General features: G+C 41.3%; 1 protein-coding gene across 1 annotated transcript; it reads left to right on the top strand.

Annotated features, from left to right (window-relative positions):
- The first annotated feature begins 1,297 nt into the window (after nt 1–1,297).
- On the top strand, nt 1,298–22,865 carry TSPAN3 (tetraspanin 3). The gene is made up of 7 exons (XM_084213723.1): nt 1,298–1,455; nt 11,982–12,173; nt 13,206–13,280; nt 16,788–16,889; nt 17,212–17,364; nt 17,625–17,708; nt 21,923–22,865. Exons 1-7 carry the CDS (start codon nt 1,393–1,395, stop codon nt 22,013–22,015), a joined length of 762 nt encoding a protein of 253 aa, XP_084069849.1. The 5' UTR covers nt 1,298–1,392; the 3' UTR covers nt 22,016–22,865.
- The last annotated feature ends 133 nt before the right edge of the window (nt 22,866–22,998 follow it).

Below are 22,998 nucleotides of genomic sequence, written 5' to 3'. Positions count from 1 at the left end.
GGCATTTCTAGGAAAAGCAGGGATTAGAGAGGAGAAAAAAAGAGGAAGATGGAGAAGGAAGATGTCCTGGTGCATGAAGGAAGAGAGAAGAAAGGGCTTGGTTTGATTAGTGAGGCAGAAAAAAAAGGCCCTTAAAATGAAGGGCTGGATCCTGGCCGTGCTAAAATAAACTTTATGTATAAATTAGGCAGCAAATCCTGGATTGGTGTTACCACTTCTAGAACCCATGCACATCTTTAACTTCTTAACTTACTTTTCCTTTGCTCTTCGCTGGAAAACGCCGCCTTCTCTGGACGCCCAAAGCCCCCAACAATCACCACCTTCTGCATTTTCCTGACAATTAGTGAGGTTCTGAGCCAGAGTCTTTTACTTTACTGGGAACATGCCTCCTCCACACTAGACAAACGCCCAAAGGCTGTGAAACGCCTAGAAAGGCTGTGAAAGGCCGGCTGTTCCCCTCACGGAATACCTGCCTTCCGTGCCCGCCGCCCAGCTCTCCTGCCCTCATGGCCCCTGAGGGCACGGGCCCGCCATCCATCCTCCCCTCATGGCCCCTGAGGGCACGGGCCGCCATCCAACCTCCCCTCACAGCCCCTGAGGGCACGGCCCGCCATCCAACCTCCCCTCACGGCCCCTGAGGGCACGGGCCGCCATCCAAGCTCCCCTCAGGCCCAGCTCTCCTGCCCTCATGGCCCCTGAGGGCACGGCCCGCCATCCAACCTCCCCTCACGGCCCCTGAGGGCACGGGCCCGCCATCCATCCTCCCCTCACGGCCCCTGAGGGCACGGCCCGCCATCCAACCTCCCCTCAGGCCCCTGAGGGCACGGCCCGCCATCCAAGCTCCCCTCACGGCCCCTGAGGGCATGGGCCCGCCATCCACCCTCCCCTCAGGCCCAGCTCTCCGGCCCTCACGGCCCCTGTGGGAACGGCCCGCCATCCAACCTCCCCTCAGGCAGCAATCGGGCCGTTATCTCCCTCAGCAGCCGAAGGTCTCCAGAGGATACCACCGGCTTTACAGTGCTTTTTGATGGAGGATGTGGATATTCAGAGTTCTTTGCCACCTGTTTTAGGACTGTAAGGTAACGGGAAAATTATCGCTTCAAGTACTGAACGAGAAGCAGAGACTGTGTTTGTTAGACTCTGCTGCCTGGGTTGAGAATCTGGAGGGCAGCACTAACCTGCCACTCCCAACAACGCGCCATCGCGGCTGCCCAAGCAGTGCCTCCGGAGGGCGGGACTCCTTTAAGGGGGAGCGGTTCGCCATCTTAGGTGCCTCCGCCCCCTCGCGCCACGTGACGCGAGCGGCCGCCATCTTAGGCTGCCCGCGCGGCCGGGCGGTCACGTGCGGCGGCGCTGAGGGGACGCGGGGCCGGGCCGGGGCTCTGCGGCGCCATGGGGCAGTGCGGCATCACCTCCTCCAAGACCGTCCTCGTCTTCCTCAACCTCATCTTCTGGGTGAGTCCGGCCGCGCCTCGCGAGAGACGGCGGCTCCGGGGTTCCAGGTCGGAGCCTGGCCCCGAGAGCGCTGCGGGCCTCGCTCAGGAGCCCGGAGCCCTCCCTCCCCCCTCCGGCCCGCACGGGTTCCGTTCGTATTTAAACTCTCTGTGTTTAACGGGCGTTCCGAGCCCCTTTGTGGGCTGTGGGGGCTGGGCGCAGTCCCTTCCCTCCCAGTCCTCCTGCCGAGCTGCTGCAGCCTGGGGGGAGCTGAACCTGGCCTTGAAGGTTTAACTAGCATTGGGGATCTTGGGGTAGAGGCTGTTGTGTAAGCGCATGCTGCCTTCCTCTCTTGCATTATTGAGCTTCTCAGGTCTCTGGCAGTTTAATTTGTGTAGCCGGTTTGGTTTTTGTAGCGCTCTTTTGGCCATCTCGGGTTTGGCTGTCCGCGGCGGGACATCCCGAGCGCTCAGTGTGGGCACCGATCTCTTCTGAGGCTGTAGCACAAAATCAGCAAAATAGCTCTGTATGTATTTATGTTTCACTATATTCCACTAGCCACGGTAGCATTTAGTATGTATGCATCGCTGAAACTTCCCACAGCTATAGTGACAGTAAGACAAAAGCTTACAAAAGAGGGACGGTAGGTTGCTGAATTCCCTTTGTGCATTTAGGTACTGCATTTTTCCTGCTCTAATCCCAGCTCCAGGAACAGAATATCTGTTGTCCCAACTGTTCAGAGATTACATCTTCGAAAACGTAATAGTGGGTAACAAGCTGTTGGACCATAAAAGTGTAGCTATATATAGCTGCTTCATTTACTATTGAAAGTCATAAGAAATCATACTAGATGGCTGTTCTTGCCTGAATTTTTACCAAGGAATGCTCCGTAAGGGTGCTTGGGAATGAATCATGGTCCGGGAAAAGGCATATCTGTATATTCTTACCGGCATTTGTCGATACAGCTCTTCTGGGAGAGGAGCAGTAAAGGTGAGGCATATTTGGCCTTAAGTGGTGCAGATGTAAAGTTTGTCATTCTGGCTGAGGTGCACAGGCTCCATTCTTTATCTTTAAAGTAGTGGCATCAACCTCTTAGTGCAGCAGTAAGGTTGGAATCTGCTTTGTTGGGTGTGGCTTTTTGTTACATGCATACTTGCAAGTGACTTAAGCTCTTTTACGACTCCTACATCATACTTAAAACTTTTTGACTGGACGCAGTTTTTGTGGGTTGCCTTCTTGATGGCCCCTTGAAGCAGAATTTTCTGTAGCTGCTGATATAAACGAGGCTCTGTTTGGAGTAAATGAGCACAAGTTCCGTGTGCGGTTTCTCCTCTGCTCCAGAAGCTTAGTGATAGGTATTGCTCGTTGTCTGCTGCATTTAGTAAGTTAGCTGCATGTTGGAGTTTGCAATTATTCATCTCACACAGTGGCGGGGTCAAAGGTATTTTGTGTAATGCTGAACTTTGTGCTTTACAATTTTTGGTTATTTTTGAGATAAACTTGACTTTAACTTAAAATGGGCAGACTGTATTTAGATAAGATGTACTTCACGACAAATTAAAATGTCATCAATCTTGTGTCCTGTAAACCACCTCCAGCCTCAGAAGTCAGCATGTGGTGATAGCTTTTTGGCAGATCAGTGACTGGGTTGTTGTGTTGGAACAACCTTGTAGCTCATCAGCTGCATGTAGAATGAGGCAGGCTTTCTGAAAGTGAGTTACAGAAAGCAGTGGTGTTCCTTTCTTTCACAGGCTAGAGTCAATAGCTCATTTGTTGACTGAGCTGTGTATGTTAACATTTGGTGCTCTTCTGGTGGGCAATGTAAGTGCTTCTGTGCTGTTACAGAAATGTTGTGCCTGTGGTTCTGTAGTTCCAATGTTGATAATTAGATCATTGGGAATTCCCGGGACTTGACAGTAAACAAATGTCTGGAATTGGTCAAGTAACTATGAAATGTCCTTTAGTTCCTTTTGTAAATGTACTCTCTCCCTTTAATGTTTCATATACCAGTCTTGTGTGTTATCACTATCTTCATGGTCACCTGTAGGAATAGCAAGTTGTGACTGCACAGTGGATTATAACTTCCCCCTTCACCCCGTGGGTCTCTTAACTGTGGGAGGATGTGAATGTTCAGAGAGATTTTATATCTGTCTTATGACTGAGATGTTTAGAAAAGTATCAGTGCTGTGAGGAAATAGAGATGTGCTAGTTATACTTTGAAGTCTTGGTTCTAACTTTTACAAATTTCTTTCAAGTCTGAAAGTGGCAGATCAGACCTTGCTGACAGGTGACAACCACTTGCCACCTACAGCTACTGATTGCAAATTCTACAAGTTCATCTCACTTTGAAGAGTCTTGTGCTGCTTGATAAATTTTCGTTGACACTAAAAAGTCATTTATTGTCTTGTGAAAGCATCTTTCTATTGTGTAAAAGTCTTATATTAACTATACTTTCCTACATGTTGGTAATACTGTAGGATTTTTATTTCTTAAAGAAGATAGGCTGTGGAAGCTGTCTAAAAGCAGGGCAGGTACTAGTTTATCATGCAGAAAGCTGAATGGACTGTACTCACCTTTCCATATTTTTGGTGTGGTATTTTGGCAGTTCAGCTGAGTTGTATTTGCAGGGGTGTTGAGCATTGAGTGCATCTTCTGTAGGTGCCATGTTGCCTTTAAAATACAGTTCTGTAAGAAAACAGTGTCATGACTGTAGTCATAAAGAGTAGCAGAGTGTAAATTTTGTGTGGAACATGTGCTTGAGTTTTGGGCAATTGTCAGAGAGTGTTGATGGTCAAAAATACTTGACCAAGAAATGCATTGATGTGAAGGATGAGTTAAAACTTGCCCTCCTTAGACCAAGATCCGATTAATAGTTTCTTAGTGTCTCATTGCTGTGAGTTAATTTTTGGGTAGATATGATTAATGGCTAAAGAAGGCCAGTCCTTCAGCTGACCTTTAGCTTAAGTTTGCCCAAGATTTATTTGTTCAGCTGGTGGCTTCATTTAGGGGATGCTGAGCCCTTTAAGGAAGGGTATTGCATAGGAAGTAATTGTGATAAGAGAGACAATACAGCTTAGAAGTAAAGTAATGTAACTTCTAGTACATATTTCTTCCTAATCAGCAAGATTTTTTTGTTACCTTGATGAAATGTTGATAACGACTAATTGCAAAAAAAAAAAATTATAGTAAAGTATTTGAAAAAATCTTCAGGACACCTCCTAAGTTTAAGGTCTGTATAATTTTGAAAGAGGAAGAAATATATTTACCTGGAACAAATACCTAAAGACTGCTGTCAAACGTGTTTGTTTGTGTGCCCTTAATTAAGGCTTCACGGTGTGACTTGCATAATTCAGTTGAAACCGATGTGAAGAGTAGATGAAGACAAAAATATGAAGGAAATGTTTTCAGTCTTAGTTTAGCTCATAAGAGAGAATGATAAAATATTCAGAGTTCCATGTGGTCTTGCTTCAGAAGAGGGAATCTATTTTATATTCCCAAGGAATCTATGTGCTTGGACAGCCTGCTCTGCTAAAATAGTGCCAGATATCCTGTGCTTCTTGAGGTTTTTATCTTTCACCTCTGTGTCCTTCTTGAGAGAAGAAATGAGCTCTGCTTCCACAATACTTGCAACTCAGTAGTTGCAGACTGTTTAAGTTGTTTTTGTAGTATTTAGCTGGCTTGAAATCATTACTTTAACAGTTCATTTGACTAAGCAGTTATAAAACATTCTTGGTATGATTGTTTAGAGAGATTGTAGAGCACAAATACTTTCTAGATCTGTGCTCACCCCAGTGCAGTGGCCAGAGTATGGGGAAATGGAGGATTTTCTTAGAGGAGCTGCAGGAGTCAATGTGTATGTAATATGTTTAGGGATTTCCAGTAGAAAAAAATGAGTAAAATGGAGCAATGGGGAAATTCATTCCAATTTAGTAGTAGAAAGGAAGATTTGAGTTCACTTTCTCTTACATAGCAATAAGCCCACTAATTTCTCCAGTTTATTATGAGCTTGAAAATAGTAACTGCTCTGGACTTCAAAAGAAATTTCTTGAGAGTTCTTTGATGATCAAAGACTGTAATTGATGGATAATCCAAGAGGTAACTTTGCAGGGATTAGTTGTCCAAAGCCCTTTTGTCTTGGAAGACAGTTGTTTCTGGATTTAAAAATGTAACATTTTCTGCTTCTGCCACTATGGTAGTGTGAAGAGAGTGTATTCTTCAGGATTGTATAGTGGTTTGGAATCCTGTGCATTAAAAAAATCAGTTCTTTTAATTAAAAAATAAAGATTTAAAACTCTCAAGTGTTGTGCCCTCTGAGCAATTTTTCTTACTATATTTGAATATGAATTTTCAGATAGCAAATATGGGCCAGGTCCTGAATTTTAGTAGTAAATACTTTGATTTGCTTTTAAGTAATATGGTAGTGCCATTCATGTTTCTTTACAGAACGAGTTTCAGGTCTTTGCCTGGGATTTCTCAGGATTTTTGGCATCTGGACCTGAGCTGAGAAGGTCTAATACCTAACAAAACCAAGCTGCAAAGCTAAATGTGATACCTTTGAATAGTACAAGGAAATTGTAATATCACTTTACCTAATGAACTTTGAAGCACAGAGTGGTCATCGTTGTTCTCCTGCAGAGCAAGGAACCTGGGAACAGTAGAGCACCAGCTCAAGTTACAGCCCTGGTGACTAAATAGGTGTTAAAGAATGGCTGTATTGTACCTCGGCTTCTGAAGAGGTAGAATACTCAGATGCTGCACATCTTGCAGTTAGTGGCCCTTGGAATATGTGCTGCTGAATGCAAGAACAGCCTAGCTCAGCCTTTTGCTTTAGCCTGAAAAGCCTTGGAACGTGAGGTGTTTAGGCACGGTGCTGCAGAATTGAATGTGGCCAGGACAGACAGAGCAGTCTGGCTTGCTTGGATTTTACAGGGCTTGCTTGTTTTCTAAGCCTTTAAGGTAGCTTTAACCGTGTTACAGAACTGAATGGAATTGCTGTCTTTCTTCTCCCAAAAGATTTTGTACCACACTTAGAGCTCAGTGTTCAAGTTAAATTACTGCTGTGGAGTACGAAGATAAGTGTGTCAGGAAACCATTGCATTCTAAACTGGTTATGCATCAATTTCAGGAACCAGAGGAAATATCAAGTATGGGTGTGGGTTTGTTTGGGAGGGGAGTGGAGAGAGAGAGATACACAGCAGTGAAGTGCTGAAAAGACTATAAGATAAATAAACCCCAGAGAAATCCTGTTGGGCTTCTGACGTTAAGGAAATAAATTTTGAAGAACAGAAAGCTAAAAGGAAGTCTTAAAAATTTTTGTCATCCCCTTCTTTTTATGACAGTAATCAGCTATGAGTACTCTAGTGTTGGAAAGAACCAAAAATGTCAGAAATACCCTCGAAGTCAAATAATGGAGAAATGTGGGAAAACCCTACTTATTCAGGTACTGTTCTAAGAAGCCCAAAAATCTGGAGGCAGACCACAATACCAGTGTTCCTGCTTCTGGGTAGGAAGTGTTCAGGAGTTGATATGCATAGACAAAAGCAAGCATTAGAAAGGATGAAACTGATATACTGTAGACTCTCAAAAATCTGCCCTGGAGTAGACATGTGCTTTGTTTTTTAAAAAATGTGAGAACAAAGATATGCTCACATTTAACATGAGGAAAGCAATAGACATGTTGGGAAAATTGTCCTAGGACAGGATCCAGGCAGAAAAGCTGAGGGTTTGTTAGTGTAGAAGGCTTTTTTCTCACTTTATCCTTAGGTTCTTTTTATCAAAGATGTAGATGGTCTGTCAGAATATATCAATGGTTGCAGTTAACAGTTCCATGCTTGAAAGATGTTTCCATTGTGGAATGAATAATTGGTTTGGAGTGATCTCTGTGTGCTATCAACATTTACCAATCAGCAGTGGCAAAGTTGGCAGCAGTAGGAATTTATAAGAAGGTGTCCTTACCGAAAATGTGAAATACTCCTCTTGTCTAAGAGGAGCATTTACACCTTGAATATCAGGTGTGTTTTTTCCTCAGTTACAGTACTTTGCTACTACCTTCATTTTCTTGTTCAGAGAGTATGTGTTTTTCTTGAAACAGTGAATAAAACATAGACTCTAAAGGGACAAATACCATTCTGTGGCAGAGTTAATTGAAGAAATTCAGAACTTCTGCTGTGTGTTCTGTTAGGGTCCCAAAGTGAAGAAAATTCCATTAGCAAGGTGAAAAGTATGAACATGTAAGTAGTGTTCATCAGATCTTTTTGACGGTAACATTATTAGAGTAGTGTAAGGAAGAATTTGCTTGTAAATGAAGCTTCAGTATCCATGGCTAATAAATAAATGATCAGTGGAACAAGTTTAAATGTCTTACACTCATAGTCTTAGGTAGCCACAATTCTGGCTTTCAAACTGCTGCAGTGTGTGAGCGTTACTGAAAACATGAAAACAGTTCTTGGTGTGTGTTTGCAGCCTACTTGGAAAACAAACAAGAAAACTAAACCCCTGAAACTGTTTCAAGGTGCAGAGGGCCAGTGTACAGCCTTGTACACCTCAGGTCTTGCAGGAGGTGAAAGCTGACTTTGTGAAGTAGCCATGAGCTTAAGAGGCTGTGTCACAGCAGCCCAAAGACTGCTCAAAGAACCTCCATTTTTAACTGAGCTTGCCCAGAATGTGTTGAGTGATGCTTTTCATTGTCATTGGATCTTCCAGTTTTAATAACCCCATAGAGGTTCCAGCCAAAGCAGTAAAATCGATCCTTTTCTGAACGGCGAGAGGTCTACGTGTCTGTGAAACTCGCTCCTGATGAAAAGGATGTTGAATTGCTCAAGCCTTTTGCAATGAGCTGTGTTCATTGACTGTACTTTTATATCAGTGTTTTTAAAGGTTAATTCATCCTAAAATAAGAGTGTGCTGCTCTAGGCTCAGAACCATGAGTTAGATGCAGACAGCTGTAAAAGGATTTGTGAATGCTGAATAACCAGTCATGTCCCTAGAGTGTGCATGTTACCTGGCACAGATTCAGGAAATGCTGCCATCTATTCAGAGCATTGAGCAGATTAAGTTGGAGAATTCTTCCTTCAAGGCCTGTTTATCAAAGACTTGTTTGAACTGTGTGCAGTTCATATATTTGGCTTCCATTTAATGATAGGAAATACATGATTGTAAACACAGTAGCTTTATATTAATTTGCCTTTGACTTGAGCAAGGTTGAACTTTGCAGATTTTCTATTTACTCTGCAGGATGGTAAGCATTGAGATCTAGATTATTTGATTTTTTTTTTAAGTTATTCTTGTGTCTATACAGACTTTGGGTTCTTTAGATGATTCCTATTTTGAGATGGATGGTTTAAACACATGGTACTATTTTGGGTGGTTTGGGGTGGGTTGTTTGGTTTTAGGTGGGGGAGAGTCAGTTGGTTTGGGGTTTTTTCTTTAAAAAACACATGTATTCAACTTTCTACTTGGTTTGCAACAGGTAATAAATGTGCATTTAACTGGTGCAGCCCTGGTCAACATAAACTGCACACTTTGTGTGGTTAAAACTCTCTTCTCTGTCACAGTGTTGATATGTTATTTCTATCAGTGGATGACACTGTACTGTGTGCTGAGAACTCATGTTGGTGCTGCTGAGCTCTGAAGAGGGAGGAACCTCGGGCCTGTGCAGTCCCATTGACTGAACACCTCTGAGCAGTCAGCACAGGAACTGTACTTTGGGCTTAGTTTCACTCAAAGTGACTCCTCTTACACACTCCTAAGATGCACACTCCAGTGATGCAAGCCAGAAGGTAGTAAGAGAAATTCATCAAAAGGTGACCAAAAAGGATTGCTTCAAAAGCACTTTTCTCATCCCAGCTAAAACATTTGAGATCTCACCCTTGCTGGGGTAGAGCAGGCTGAAATAAACAGTTCCGTGTTTGTGATGTAAAAGGAAAAGGGAGGTCATCTGGAACTTGTTTATGTGTAAAGTAACCTAGTAGTGTTGCTGTTTTCATTGTTCTGTGATAGACTAAGTCCTGCACCTGTTCAGAAACAGTCCTCAGCTGTGATACATGGGGAAGGAGTTTTAATCTTCATGGCTTTTAAACCCTGTACAGGCTCCAGCAGATACCTCTGCTCTCAGGACCTTCATCCCCCGCAGATTACCTGTTGAAGAGGTAGCAGCAGTAGCTGAGGAGTGTGGTCACTTTATCACAGAGGCAGTGTCTGTTTCAGAAACACCAGTTCCTTGACATTGTTCAGAAGTAAAACCTAAGGCCCAGTGCTGTCATGGATGACTAGTCATTCTTGTACCATGTGTCGAAGGGATTTAATGAAGTATTCAAAGCAGGCAGCTTTTAATCTGTCTAAAGGCTGCAAAAGTAATGTTTCTTAAAATGCATGTGCTTCTTGGAGGAGGGAAGGAAAGATAACACCTGTAGACAGATTTGATTTTTTTTTTTAACTCCTTTTGCTTCAAATACATTCCTCAAATGCATGTGCTTATGCTTGTCATAAATGTGTTTATAATCCAGATTTTTCTTAAACAAAGAGGAAGCCAATTAAATTACAACAAAAGAAGGATAAAGGAGTTCACAAATGGTTCTGATTTCAGCTTTGTGGTATATATTCTTTGCCTGATGCCAACCACAGCTGTGGGTTTTCATCAGCTACCTTGTAACATACCATATTTCTCTCAAGCATTTTAGTTCTTAGAAATTGGGGATTACATCACTGGCCTGCCATTCACAGGCTTCATTGCTAGGCAACAGTTAATGTAATTCCATTGTTCAGTGACACTACTTTGAATCTTTGCTTTGTGTACAGAAAGTGCATGTCTGCATTTTGCCATGTTGTACCTAATATGGCAGGGTTTGTACGGATGGATTAGCATTTCAACATCTTCTGGGCAAGGGGGTGATTCTGCAATAGCTTGTTCACTCTTGTCTGGAAAAGATGTCTTGCTCTTGGTCTTTGTTACTGAATTTTCAGTTTTCCCTCTCCTTATATGTGCATAGCACCTTTTATTGGATGAATGTGAGCCTCCTGGGTGCCTTTAAGATTCCTGCAGAGTACACAGTTCTGCTGCAGAAAGAGAGGTCAAATGTATTGCTCAAATCCATGCAGATGATGATACTTTTGAGCTGGCTCTTAATATCTTTCTTTGACATAGCGTTTCTGTAGCAAAGTGCTGCAGGGAATATTCCATACCTAAAGTAATGTTCTGGTAGTGGTTGTGTGCTATTGTTTTATAGAAAGGAGTTCCAGTGATGTTGCAATACATTAGTATGTAGTGGTAGACAGGGCTGAAATCCTGGATGCCTTTTGTCTTGTGGCTTGTCTTGTTCTGTGCCACGCTGAACAGGCTTCCCAAGGAGGGCTTCCAGGACTTGTGACAAAGTCTTGAGCAGCCTGTTCTGAATTCATCATTGAGCCTGCTTTGTGCAGGCAGCTGGGCTAAATGATGTCCTCCTAGACTGAGATAGGGAGTGAGTCTCTGATTGTACACCAGCACAATCCAGCCTTGCAGTATTACAGCTACTGGAAGCTGCCGTATGTGTGTCTGCCCTCCTCTTCACTGGCAGGGAGGGGGTAGTTGTGAGGCCAGTGAGTGGGAGCATTGGCTGGAGGCAGCCTGCAGTGTTCTTTCTCCCTCAGATTGTACCTGCAGTGTGTTACCTTCCAGTTGAGTGAGCTCTGGCGTCCAGGGTATGGATTGGTTTGTAATAGGGACACCACCCTTCACAGCAGAATAAAATTCCCCAGGTCATAGCCTAGCCATTGCATCTTCTGGGTGCATTGTTTTAGCTCAGCCTTGTACTAGGACATTGGAAAAGCCTGTCATGAAACATCCAGATTATATTGTCCATCACTGCAAAATTGATATTTTGTTCTGCAGCAAGCGTGAGGGCAGTTAGGAAAGACGTTTGTGAAGCACAAACTGATAAGGCCCTTGTATTTAAAAATAAATGTGTGCTATTTTGGCTCCTCAAGCAACAGTTGTCTCTCTTTCACTAGCTCTGCTCAGCTTGAAGATAGTGAAGGTATTGATGTGTTGGGATCCTTGTAACTGTACGGGAGACAAGGTCATGGCAGATGGATGTGAGAGCTGTGTCTTACTGTTTAAATCTGTATAGTTGCAGATTCATCCTACAGAGCTTATTTAGCAGTAACTTTAAGTTGACTTTTTGTTTATTTAGAAAGGACCATTTTGTACAGCAATCCTTCTGAGAACATCGATTTTGCAAGTTTATGGTACATTTCTGTAGGTAGTTGCTTCTGCCTTTTAGTAGTTGGTGGTTTGTATTTATTTCTGCCTGCTTTCTGGTTGGAATCAAATTTTTCCAGTGCTGTGAACCCTTCAGAAATGCTGTTATTTCTAGCGGTTCATCTTTCCCTAGCAGAGGTTGAAGTTCACAATGTGTACATCTATTTTATTGTAACAGTAAGTCATAGATAGTAACTGGCAAAATTTCTGAAGAACGTTACTTTATGATGTTTGTTAAAATAATTGTTACCTTGCTGAAGGAAGGGCTCGGTGTTCCAAGGAACTTACCATGTTTTTGTGTCTGTTGTAGGCAGCAGCAGGCATCCTGTGCTACGTGGGAGCCTATGTGTTCATCACATACGATGACTATGATCACTTCTTTGAAGATGTCTACACACTAATTCCAGCTGTTATCATCATAGCTGTGGGAACACTGCTTTTTATTATTGGACTGATTGGCTGCTGTGCTACCATTCGAGAGAGCCGCTGTGGCCTGGCTACGGTGAGTGCACAGCTCCTCCTGCGTCTTGGCCTGGTGTATACTTGGCTGCTTTCTCTCTTAATAAACTCCTAATATATTACCTGAAGTTTTTTCTTTATGGCCTTAAAAGTTATCTGCATAATTTTAGGAACATCTTATTTCAATTTTCTGTTCTGAATAAAGGTGTTAAATTTAACAGTTGTAGCAGCAGAAGGCTTCTCAGTTTTACCTTTTTTAGTCTGTGGTAATCTCATTAAAAAGTGTAAAACCATATGATTAAGTCATAACAGTTTTTAAATCTCACTTTTATCTGTTGTGGTTTAAAAGATGAATTGGAGGGAGAGAAGTGATTCAGGAGCCTTCTTGCTTTAAGTGTCTTGCATCAGGGTTAACCAAGGGTTGTCATAAGGCCTGATTATTTTCTTCATGGTTTACCTGGGACATCTTTTTTGCAGTATTTTATGCCCTGTGTTTCCAAGTATTTGAACTGTAATTTTGGCTTGAAAACTAGGTAGGGAAGAGGAGAGGCTGTATTTGAACTGTCCCCACAAAAGGGTTTGGGGCTTCTTTTGTTGAATGCTGTGTAGACTTCTTTAAAAGTGCTCTTAAATATAGCTAGACAAATGCATAGCTTGCTGTCTTTTCCAGTTGTCACAGAGCTTAATCTGACGAAACATTCCCTTAGTCCATCTACCACTCTGATTAACTGCCTGGGTAGCCTCTCTGATGAGACATTCCTATTTATCTAACAAAGAAAATTGAAAGAACCACTTGATTAAAGACCTGCAGTATGGTATTTTCAGTACTAATGACAGCTGGACTTGCCTGACTGGTCAGCTTCTTATTACTTGGTGAAGCTGTGAACTCCAAAGTTTCTTGAATGAATTCTGGGCTCATTTGGTCAATGTAAGTGCTTGCAATAAATTATCTGTTAAATCAAAACCTTGCAGCAAAAATAACTTTAAATAGAAAGAAATCTATGTGGAGCCTTTCATTAGTGAAAGCAAATGAATGAAACTGTTTGCATAAAACACTTTTGATTGTATTTTGCAGTTTGTCATCATCTTGCTCTTGGTTTTTATCACCGAAGTTGTGGTTGTGGTTCTTGGATACATTTACAGAGCAAAGGTAAGAACTTCTCAGTTTCAGTAATGTTTTGTTGTGAATTCTGGCCATAATACAGAAGTGTAATCTTTACTGTGTTTGATTCTGTAGAACTGTTAATAGGTGTTTGTTAAGGGATTAAAATCAGACATCTGAGTGGATTAATTTGTGATACCAGTACCTTAAAATTTAGAGCAGGAATGCAGAGAGCTATCTTGTAGGCAAAAGATTACCTGGAGTACATCATTATCAGTTAAACAGGAGAAGGGAGTCACAGTAATTGATACCTTTACATTTTCCAGATGGTCTTCTAATTTGTGTATGCTTTGACTTTGTGAATGATTGAGGCTATGCAATGTTTGAATATAGGGCACATTTTTTTGATATGCAGTAACTTCAATGTTGTCATGTGTTTTGGTGTGCAAACTAACGCTGCATAATAATAAAATGAAATGGATTGAATGTGGTAATGTATACTTTCTAGCCTTACTCAGGTTGTTGACAGGGATTATAGCTACAAATGACAACTTTCCCCACTGTTTGTTTAATGGGATTTAGAAACAGGACCAGAACAAATGAAATTAGATGTTTCTTCCAGCATAATGTATGACAGAAATATATTATGTGGTATTAGGGATGCCACAATGTAACTTAAAGAAATTTCTAACTTAAACAGTTTACTAGCTTTTGATATGTCTATATCTAAATTCTGGAAGGAAAAAAAAAATACTAGAGAAGGCATTTTAGCTGTGATATGGAGCATGTTTGCAGTGTAGGACACTAAGGAATATCTTACCAGCAAGCTGAGCTACAGTACCATGTCTCTTTCTTTGGCCTTTTGTTAACAACTCAGGTTCAGCATTCTCTCCTCCTTGCTTTTTCCTGCTGTCCTGGAACAAATGGGCAGACAGCCTGGAAGTAAAAGTGCTGGTTTTGCTTGGGCCCCAGGGAAGGCTGCTTGGAGTAAGCAGCTGCCCACCTGACCTTGAAGTGTTTGTGTTACAGACCTGCTGCATGACACTTGGAATAGGCTGCTTCAACAGAAGTGCTCTACTGACATGCTTGAACTCAGAATATGTTTTTCTCATGCTTTGCATTTCATTTCTGATAGCTTGGCAGTGAACTGAGATCATTGGGGAGTCTTAAGTTTGTAGTGGAAGTAGGCCTTAGAAGCCACTGAGGAAAGCACTACAATTCCAGGGGAGTAGGAAGTGGGCCTATGTTGATCTGAACGGCTTCCTTCTGTTTCAGTACTTGCAGAGAATAATTATCTGCAAGAATTATGATGGATCTGATCTGGACTAAGCAGTAGTCACCTTAGAGTCTTCCATGGTTCCATCCTGAAGGGACTTGCTGTTTTTCAGTGAGCAGTATTCACAGCAGCTACAAGCATGGACTTTCCTTGCCCTGTTTGTTCCTGTTGCTTCTCTTTTTTTGGTTTGCTCTCATGCAGTTTTCACTGCACTAGGTAATGCAGGGCCAGAGCTTGGGAGAAGAGGGAAGGTTGGCTGGTTTTAACAGCATGTTAAGCTGTTTGTGGAAGTCAGTATTTGAAAACTGAGCCTTAAATCAGACAGGTTCCGTTAGTAAAGATGGCAATTTTCTAGTACCCTGCAGTATCTAGCATCTTAAACTACTGTTTCAAGTGCAACAGAAATAAGCAGAAATAAATGTATTGCCAGTGAGCTGGGAGGGGAAGTCTGCTTAGCCTTCTTATTATTTTTGCCAGGATAAATAAGTCAGCTTTATGCTTTGTTAATTTTAGTCTGTTGTTTCTGACATGGTGTGTACACATCTGTGGGAGCCTTGTTTTGGTTTTTCTAGAGGCACCTGAATCATGCTAGAAGCACTTTGTGTTCACTGTACAAACTTGCAAACAAAAGGAAAGATTAAAGTCATAGCAGTTGTAACATTGGGCATAATGCCTCAAGGAAGTGGCACTGTGCTCTCTTAAGATACCATTATTGATCTTAAAATTGCTTAATTTTCCAGCATGCCTCTGTAAACCTGTGTGTTGATCCTATTCAGAGTCTTTCAGAACTGTGTGAAACGTGCCCAGGCCCTGCTGAGATGGGCTGAGCTGCTGCAGAGCCTTCCAGCATTGGTCCTTAGCTGGAAAAGTCAGACTTTTTGGAAGTGCCAGTAGGGATTAAATAAACCTGGTTGCTTGAGGACCTGCAGGTTTTTTTCCTCTGAGTGGAGGGGTTCATTCTCTTCATTTTTTCACTAAACCTGCCAGTTAACTAGAGCTGGTGATTTCTCTTTGGATCTTAAGGAATTTGCATGGTTTTCAGGCATAATGTTGCCCTGATTGAACCACAAGCCAAATGATCCATGAACAAGCACTGAAATTACATGACAATGGAACCGCTGCTTTGTTATGAGTTGGCATTGTAAATCAAATTAGTTAAATCATCAAACAATTGATTTTAAACTGGTCTGAAACAAGTTGCCTGTGCAGGCTAAATTGACTTCTATGCATACCTATCTTGAAATAGGCAGCATCCTTTAGTAGGAGGGGGTGGTGGTGGAATTCAGCTTGTGCTATTGCTGCATTAAAATCTTCCATTGAAGTATTTAAAGGAATGATGTGTTGACAAGACCTTCCTACTGTAGCTTGCAAATCTGAAGAATTTGCATGCTTAGTGCTCAATCCTAAAACTTCATTCCTTGCACATAATTCCTGTTGAATATGATAGAAAAAATCAAGTTAGCTCTAATCTTAAAATTGCACAAATATTTATCTACACTAAGCTGTGTTATTTAAGTAATAGTTTACAGTAAAATATAGTACTTAAAAGGTTCTAGTAAGATTTCCTCCAAACCAAGCATCATAGAATGCCTTTAGAGGGGACAAGTGGTGGTTCTTGAGTGGCATCCATTTCTAACTCATGTACTTGACAGCATCTTGACTCAGTTACAGTAGATCTAAGACCTATTGCAGTAAATGTTGCTGTACACAATGTCCTGCCCTTGGGGTTCCTTGGGAAGCCCTGGGAGACTGGGGCTGAACAGAGAGCCTGGTCACTGTAGCCAGAAGGCATCTTTGAGAATTTATTTACCTGTGCTTCAGGCAGAAGAGGGGGTGGTATGACTTAGTACCTTTTGATCCCAATATCCTTGTAGTCCCAAGGGGAATGAGTTAGCCCAGACGCTTATAATGGTTTTGGTTTGGGACCTTGAAGTAGAGAGGTGAGTGCATGTTCTTATGGACAGCCCTTAACTTCATGAAATCTCTTCTAGTGTCACAGGAAAAGCGTGTTCCTTTTCTGAGAGACAGTGCAAAGCTACTTTACCTGATATCTGGAAGGTAGCTGCCTGAGTTTTCTTTCTCCTGTAGCTGTAAGCTGGCAACATCTTAGCAAAAGTCAGGGTTGAACTTTAGGAAGCTGTACCACTGAATTATGATGATTTCAGGTGATGGGGAGTTACCCTGGTTTCCTGAAATGCTGTAGCTGGAAGCAAAATGATGTTACCTAACCTGTGCTACTGTGCTGTTAGCTAAAGCAGTTGCTTTCCTCCCCCTCCTAGGTGGAGGATGAAGTTGATCACAGCATTCGGAAAGTGTACAATCGATACAACGGCACCAACCCCGATGCCGCCAGTCGTGCTATCGACTATGTACAGAGACAGGTGAGCCAGCGACACACGGGCCAGTTTAACACTCCTTTCTGTCCCTAAAACACAGATGCTGTTGCTCTGCTGCTTGTGCAGATGTCCTTCCTCCACTCTGACAAATCTAGGAATTTGCTAAATGGACAACAAATAGCTTAACTTTGTTAAAATCAATATTAATGCTGATGGGGAGATACATTTTTATATAAGTAGCTATCTCTCAATCTGTGCTTGTATTCAAACAGGTAGTACTTAAGTATTTTTCTGCAATGGAACATAATAGACTTGTCCTCTTGGTATTGCAGTAGAATTGAATTCTTTACCTGTCTGACTTTTCCAGCTGCGCTGCTGTGGGATCCATAACTATTCAGACTGGGAGAATACTATCTGGTTCAAACAAACTAAAAACAACAGTGTGCCCCTCAGCTGTTGCAAAGCCGCCCTCAGCAATTGCACTGGCAGTTTGACCCGCCCCATGGACCTTTATTCAGAGGTAAGGCAGCCACAACATGAACTGACACAGCTACAATTCATTTTCTTTGGGAGAACTCCAAGCTTGGGTGTATTTGCTTTAACAAAAAGTAGATGTAGTTTTAATCCTCTCTCTCCTCTTTTCATCTGTGAGTAATTTTCATCTAATGACTTTTTTTTAGTATTATCATTATCTTTCTGCCCTATGTCATGCTTTTGGGGTTTTTTGGTGTGTCTCAATATGGTTGCCAGATTGATACATAAAAAGCCTACTTGTTTCAGGGGTGTGAGGCTCTGGTTGTAAAGAAGCTTCAGGAGATCATGATGTACGTCATCTGGGCAGCACTAGCATTTGCTGCTATTCAGGTAAGAGAATGTTCTTTCTTTGTTAACTTCTTTCAAATTAGATCTGAACTGCAGCACAGATAGTTAGTTACAGGTATGCACATAGAGATATTACCCTTTACCACAGAACTTCCCACTGCTATGGGATGTATGTTCTGTCAGAGCTGAGCAGTCAGTGTTACATGCAGTAATCCCCTCTGATGGAAATGGTAAATTATTTTGTGAAAACTTAGTTATCTAAGTATTAAGTGTCATAAATATCCTCTGGCATTTGACACTCAAAGATTTTGCATAGTGTTTAATTTCTAACTTTTAAACAGCTCGTTTTTCATGCTGTTTTAGAGGTACATTATCTTAACTATGGTTAATGCTGTATAAATAATGTCAGGACCACCCAGGAGATACACCAAGGTTTTTGATAGTGTGCTCTGCTCATGTGCAACTGAGCTTTGCTGTGTGTCTTGAAGATTTCTTGGGTTTTGGACTTGAACAGAGAGGCTCTAAACTGCAGACTCTTCCGTGAACCTTGTAACAGTTACCCTGGTCATAAAACAGGTAACTGAGGAAATAAACTAAATTTTAAGGAAGAAAAAAGACTAACTGTCTCCCAAACATATTTGTAAAACTGAAATTTTGAATGCTCATCAACTGGCACACTTAGTACATTAATATCATTATTTTCAGACTGTGCCTGTGTTATGGTCTCTGAGCAATGTAGTACATATGCTGGATCCCAGGAGACTTAAAAACTAATTTCAAAGTTACTTTAGTGCTCTTAATAGCATTTGAATTCAGAAAACATACTTGTCAAGTCTGACAATGTAAGCACTTCTGTTTTCAAAAGCAGCTTTTGAGCTGGATTGTATGTTTGAAGGTAAATAATCTTTTGCAAACAGTCTTGTGAATGCTTCAATATTACAAGGATATACTCATAGTACTGTATACAGTCATGTTGAACTGTTCAGACCCAGACTACTTCAGCTGTGGAACTTCACATTTGGTGAGATCTGTGCTCAGTCTCCTGAAGGGAAGGTATAGTTTGAATTGTCTTCCTTAAAACTTTAGTTGTTGAAGCAATACTTGGTCTGCTTCGACAATGACATGTATGTGTACTGAAAATTAATGTCTTACCACAACCATAGTTACTCTCACAAAATTTTTTATCAGGAAAAATGTATCTGATGAAACTGGCTGAGGAGAATCCCAAGAGGAGGCATTATTCTTAGTTCTGGAGTTTGCAGGTTGATGAACAGGCCTGCCCCAAAATGCAGCACAGTTAGTCCTTTCTGGCCCTGGCCCAGAGTTTGACACATGCTTGCAATGGCAGTGTGGCTGCTTGCCCCCTTCTGTTCAAAATGTTCTATTATTTATCTCCTGAAATTTGGGGCATAAGTTCTGACATCTTTGTCTTTGGCATACACAATTCAAGTATGTACTTGGCTCAGTTCTCAGCAGAATGGTCTGTGGGCTAAGTGAAAGGGAGATGGAATGTAAACTTCAGCACATGGCTGCAACTTGGGTCATGCCCTGTAAACTTAGAGGAATGATTATGTTTTCTTACCATTTGTGCATTTTGCTATCTTCCCTATGCTGACTGCACAGTCCCCTCTGAACAGATTATTTTGTTATGCAATGAGGCTGTTCAAAGTTCATTACCTCTGATAGCCTATAGTCAACAAATTTAACCTTCAGTAATTGCTTTAAAATTAAAAGACTGACGAGTATTTTTGCAAGGCTTGAAATTTATTAACAACTTAGTCTATTCTGCATAGAAGCAATTTTTGGTATGTTCATGTTTCAGTTGCCATGGGGATCTTCCTGTGTGCAATAATTCCCTGGTCCCAGCCACAGTGACAGCACAGAACTATGAATAGATAGGAGGCAAACTGAAGGGAGCAGAGACACAGCTTTTGTGGTGGTGATCATTTACAAAGGGCACCTGTATATACAGCCAGTGAGTTTTTGTACAAAATTGGTTTGGGGAAAGATTGAATGTAGTTATTGCTAGCAGCCAAATTAAAACCAAAATTAATAAAGAACTAAAAAAATCCTCCTGAATGCAGGAGGTGTCTAAACTTCCCTGAATGCTGTTGAAGAGGAGGATGGATGCACGGATCCTTTCTCAAGACAGATGTCTAAAATAGCAGTTCACAATATTAAATAGCAACCAAAGAAACAGACTCAAATGCCTTGAAATGTTTAGAGGTGCTAGCATTCTTTTAATAACATAATAATGTCTGTAGAGAGCACTGAGGTATGTGAGTCACTTTGTTTATAGTGAATTCTAGGAATATGCTCAGAGACCTCCTAAAGGATATAAATGGTTTAAATAGTAACTCAGAAGTTAATTGCATAGGGTTTTACTGTAGTACCTGAATGTTTGAGATTTCACACAACTGTATAAATTAAATATCTCAAGGGAGTCATTGAACAGGGTTGTCTTTGTGCAAATAGCTGTAAATGTGCTGGATCTACTTTTATTCATTTGATGTACTTGGCTAGAATGAATTTTAGGAAAGGACTGAAGGAGGTGTTGCTCTGCATCACACTTCTCATTTTATCCTGGCTTTGAACAGCAGAGAAGTTTTTGTACTTGCAGGCTGTGAGCTTTCTTGAGAGTTCTGTAGCCACTGGCAGCTCCCATAAAATCTCCATTTTTACAAGTGTAACTGAAGTGGGTTTAATTGTAGATATTCCCTCCTCGCTGAGAAGGGCTGTGTCCATGACCAGTCATTCTCCCATGTGAGTTGTTTCCTCTTGCTCTGACACAAATTTATGAACCCAAGCACCCTGATGATGTCCCTGCTTGTTGCAGGAGGGCTTGACTGGATGGCCCTTAAAGGTCTGTGCCAGCCCAAACCATTTCATGATTCCATGATAATATATTTAGGAGTCAGTCTGTGAGCTGGAACCACCTGGGTGAAGAAAGGTGCTGTTTTTAACAACAGCTGAAGTACCATACTGTGTTACTCTCCATATGCTTTTTAAACCTGAGCTGGTTTCTGTTATGGATCCAAAGCAGATAATGCACTGCAGACAAAGAAGAGTATTGATCTTTACAGCTTGTTCCTTTCCAGGAAATGAAAAGCTCATACTAGGATTTCATCATACCTCTTCCTAACCACTGCATATTTAGATTTAGGATTTTTAAACATTCTCTTTTCAGTCTTTCAGCAGATTGGAGTGTGTCTACTATATTGTGTGTACCATCATTTAGTTTTAAAACATGTTACACATCTGATGTTTGCATTGGCCTGTATTTTTAAAAAGTCAGTAATTCTTCTTTTGTCCCAGTACTACTTTGACTGGGCTTTTGCTTTATCAGAGAGGAAAATTTACACTTGTCTGCTCACCCATTTCATTCTAGCTTGCTTTCTGTCCAAGGGGTTTTTTAGTGGTGTATTTTTGGAGTGGGTTCCTTTTTAAGAAATCAAGTAGCTTTCAGAGGGGTGCTTTATAATCCAGAGATACAACAGGAGCCTCCTGAAGTATTTGCATCTGTGAATAAACTTCCATGCATACAACCCAATCAATAAAATCTCACACTTTACTAGAAGCTATTGCCAGTTAAACCACAGAACACCACCAACACTATACCTGCTATTTTTTAGTTGGTACAGTCTTATTCTACCTTCAGTAAGCATGCAGCTTCTTTAAAATACCATGCTCTGTATCCTTGATTATCCACATGGTGTAAGTCTTGTAAGTGAACACAGGGTGATCATACCCTAAATCATGGTAAGCATGCCAGCACAGTTGTGGTACTATGAATTTTAACATGTCTAAAAGTGAATTATTTGCCTTAGATTTAAGCTTTCTAATGTGACATGTTTACAGAAAGATAGTTCTATGAAATCTCTTTCAAAAGCCCATTCTCATCATAGCAGTTAAGCTGATGCATTTGAGTTGCACTTGAATTTTCCATACCAGATACAGTATCTAAAAATCTGTACCTTTCATTAAAAAACATTAGGAATTTCTTTCATCTGAATCTGAATTACTGAGGCAGAATACAAGTGGCTGACCAAAAAAAAGTCTTGTTTTAGATGTCCAGGGTGATCTTGTAAGAAAATGAGGCTGACGTTTGTGGCCCTGGGAGCCGAGGCTCTTTCAGGAAGGGTGGTTTGTTGCCATTTGTTAGTTCCAGTCTTGAAGCATGCTGGCAGTCTGTGCTGAGGCTGTCTCTTGAAGCGTCTCCCTTGTTCTCAAGCTTGTTCTCTGTTTTTTCTCCCCAGCTTCTGGGCATGTTGTGTGCCTGTATAGTTCTATGTAGGAGGAGTCGGGATCCTGCCTACGAGCTGCTCATTGCTGGTGGAACCTATGCCTAGAAGAGAATTCCAACATGCAGTTCAATCTTCCCCCACTTCCCTGGAAGGTGAACGGGCCAGGTTTACTTCCATAGCTTTCTTGCCCCCAGCTTAGTCCAAGCACACCTTTCAGACATGAGGGCAGCCACACTGTGCACTGGTGACGGGCAACAACAGCTTTACACAACCCATAGAATTACCTGTGACTTTCACTGTTTTAGCCAGCTATTCATGTATCTAAATGTTTTAGTATGCTAGTAAACTTTCTAATTTCAGAGCCATTTGCAAGTTAAGTGTAATTTGGTTGATATGAAAGTCAAAGGATGTGTGCCTACTTTGGTAGATTACCTCTAAGCATTAACTGGCTGATTCTTGCATATATAGAGAGAGGAAGTCTTAAATCTTCATTACATGGAACTTTTCTGGCCAAAGTTGTACAAAGGAAGCCAGCTGTATTTAATTTGAGAAGTAAAAAAATGTTTTAATCTTGCCCTTCACCAGTGTCACTTTTAAAAAAGAAAAAAACACTTAAGTCCAGTACACTTTATATATAAAGAAATTGTAGGGGAAAAAAAAAAACTAACCAATTTTAGGATTATGTGACTGCAATTTTGACCTTCAGAGATCCAGTCTTTCAAACATTAGTGGTTTAAAATACAAGCTGGCTTTTCAGGAGTATAATGTATGCACTACTGTTCTATAATGAAATATTTCATTTTTCTATGAAGAGCGTTTTATGTGTTGAGTGAACTGTTAGACTGTAGACCTTCAGTTGGTTTGGAAACAATGTAGCCATGTAGAGTAGCAAAGTAGTATGTGAAAGTGATCTCAACTGTAAATAATAAACCTGATTAAATAAATCTCTGTATATCCTCCCTATAAACATGTCTTGTTTTCTGTTTAAGATTCCAGTGTGTTTGGTCCAATGGAGTCTGGGTGTGCTGGATATACAAACTGTGTGAAAACAACAGTTTTGGGTGGCTTTACTTAAATAATTTGTATTT

Source organism: Fringilla coelebs, assembly GCF_963513975.1.
Source record: "Fringilla coelebs genome assembly, chromosome: 12".
In the NCBI taxonomy this organism is placed as follows: domain Eukaryota; kingdom Metazoa; phylum Chordata; class Aves; order Passeriformes; family Fringillidae; genus Fringilla; species Fringilla coelebs.
Note: the sequence above shows the minus strand (reverse complement) of the source record. Positions and strands in the feature narration are given on the sequence as shown.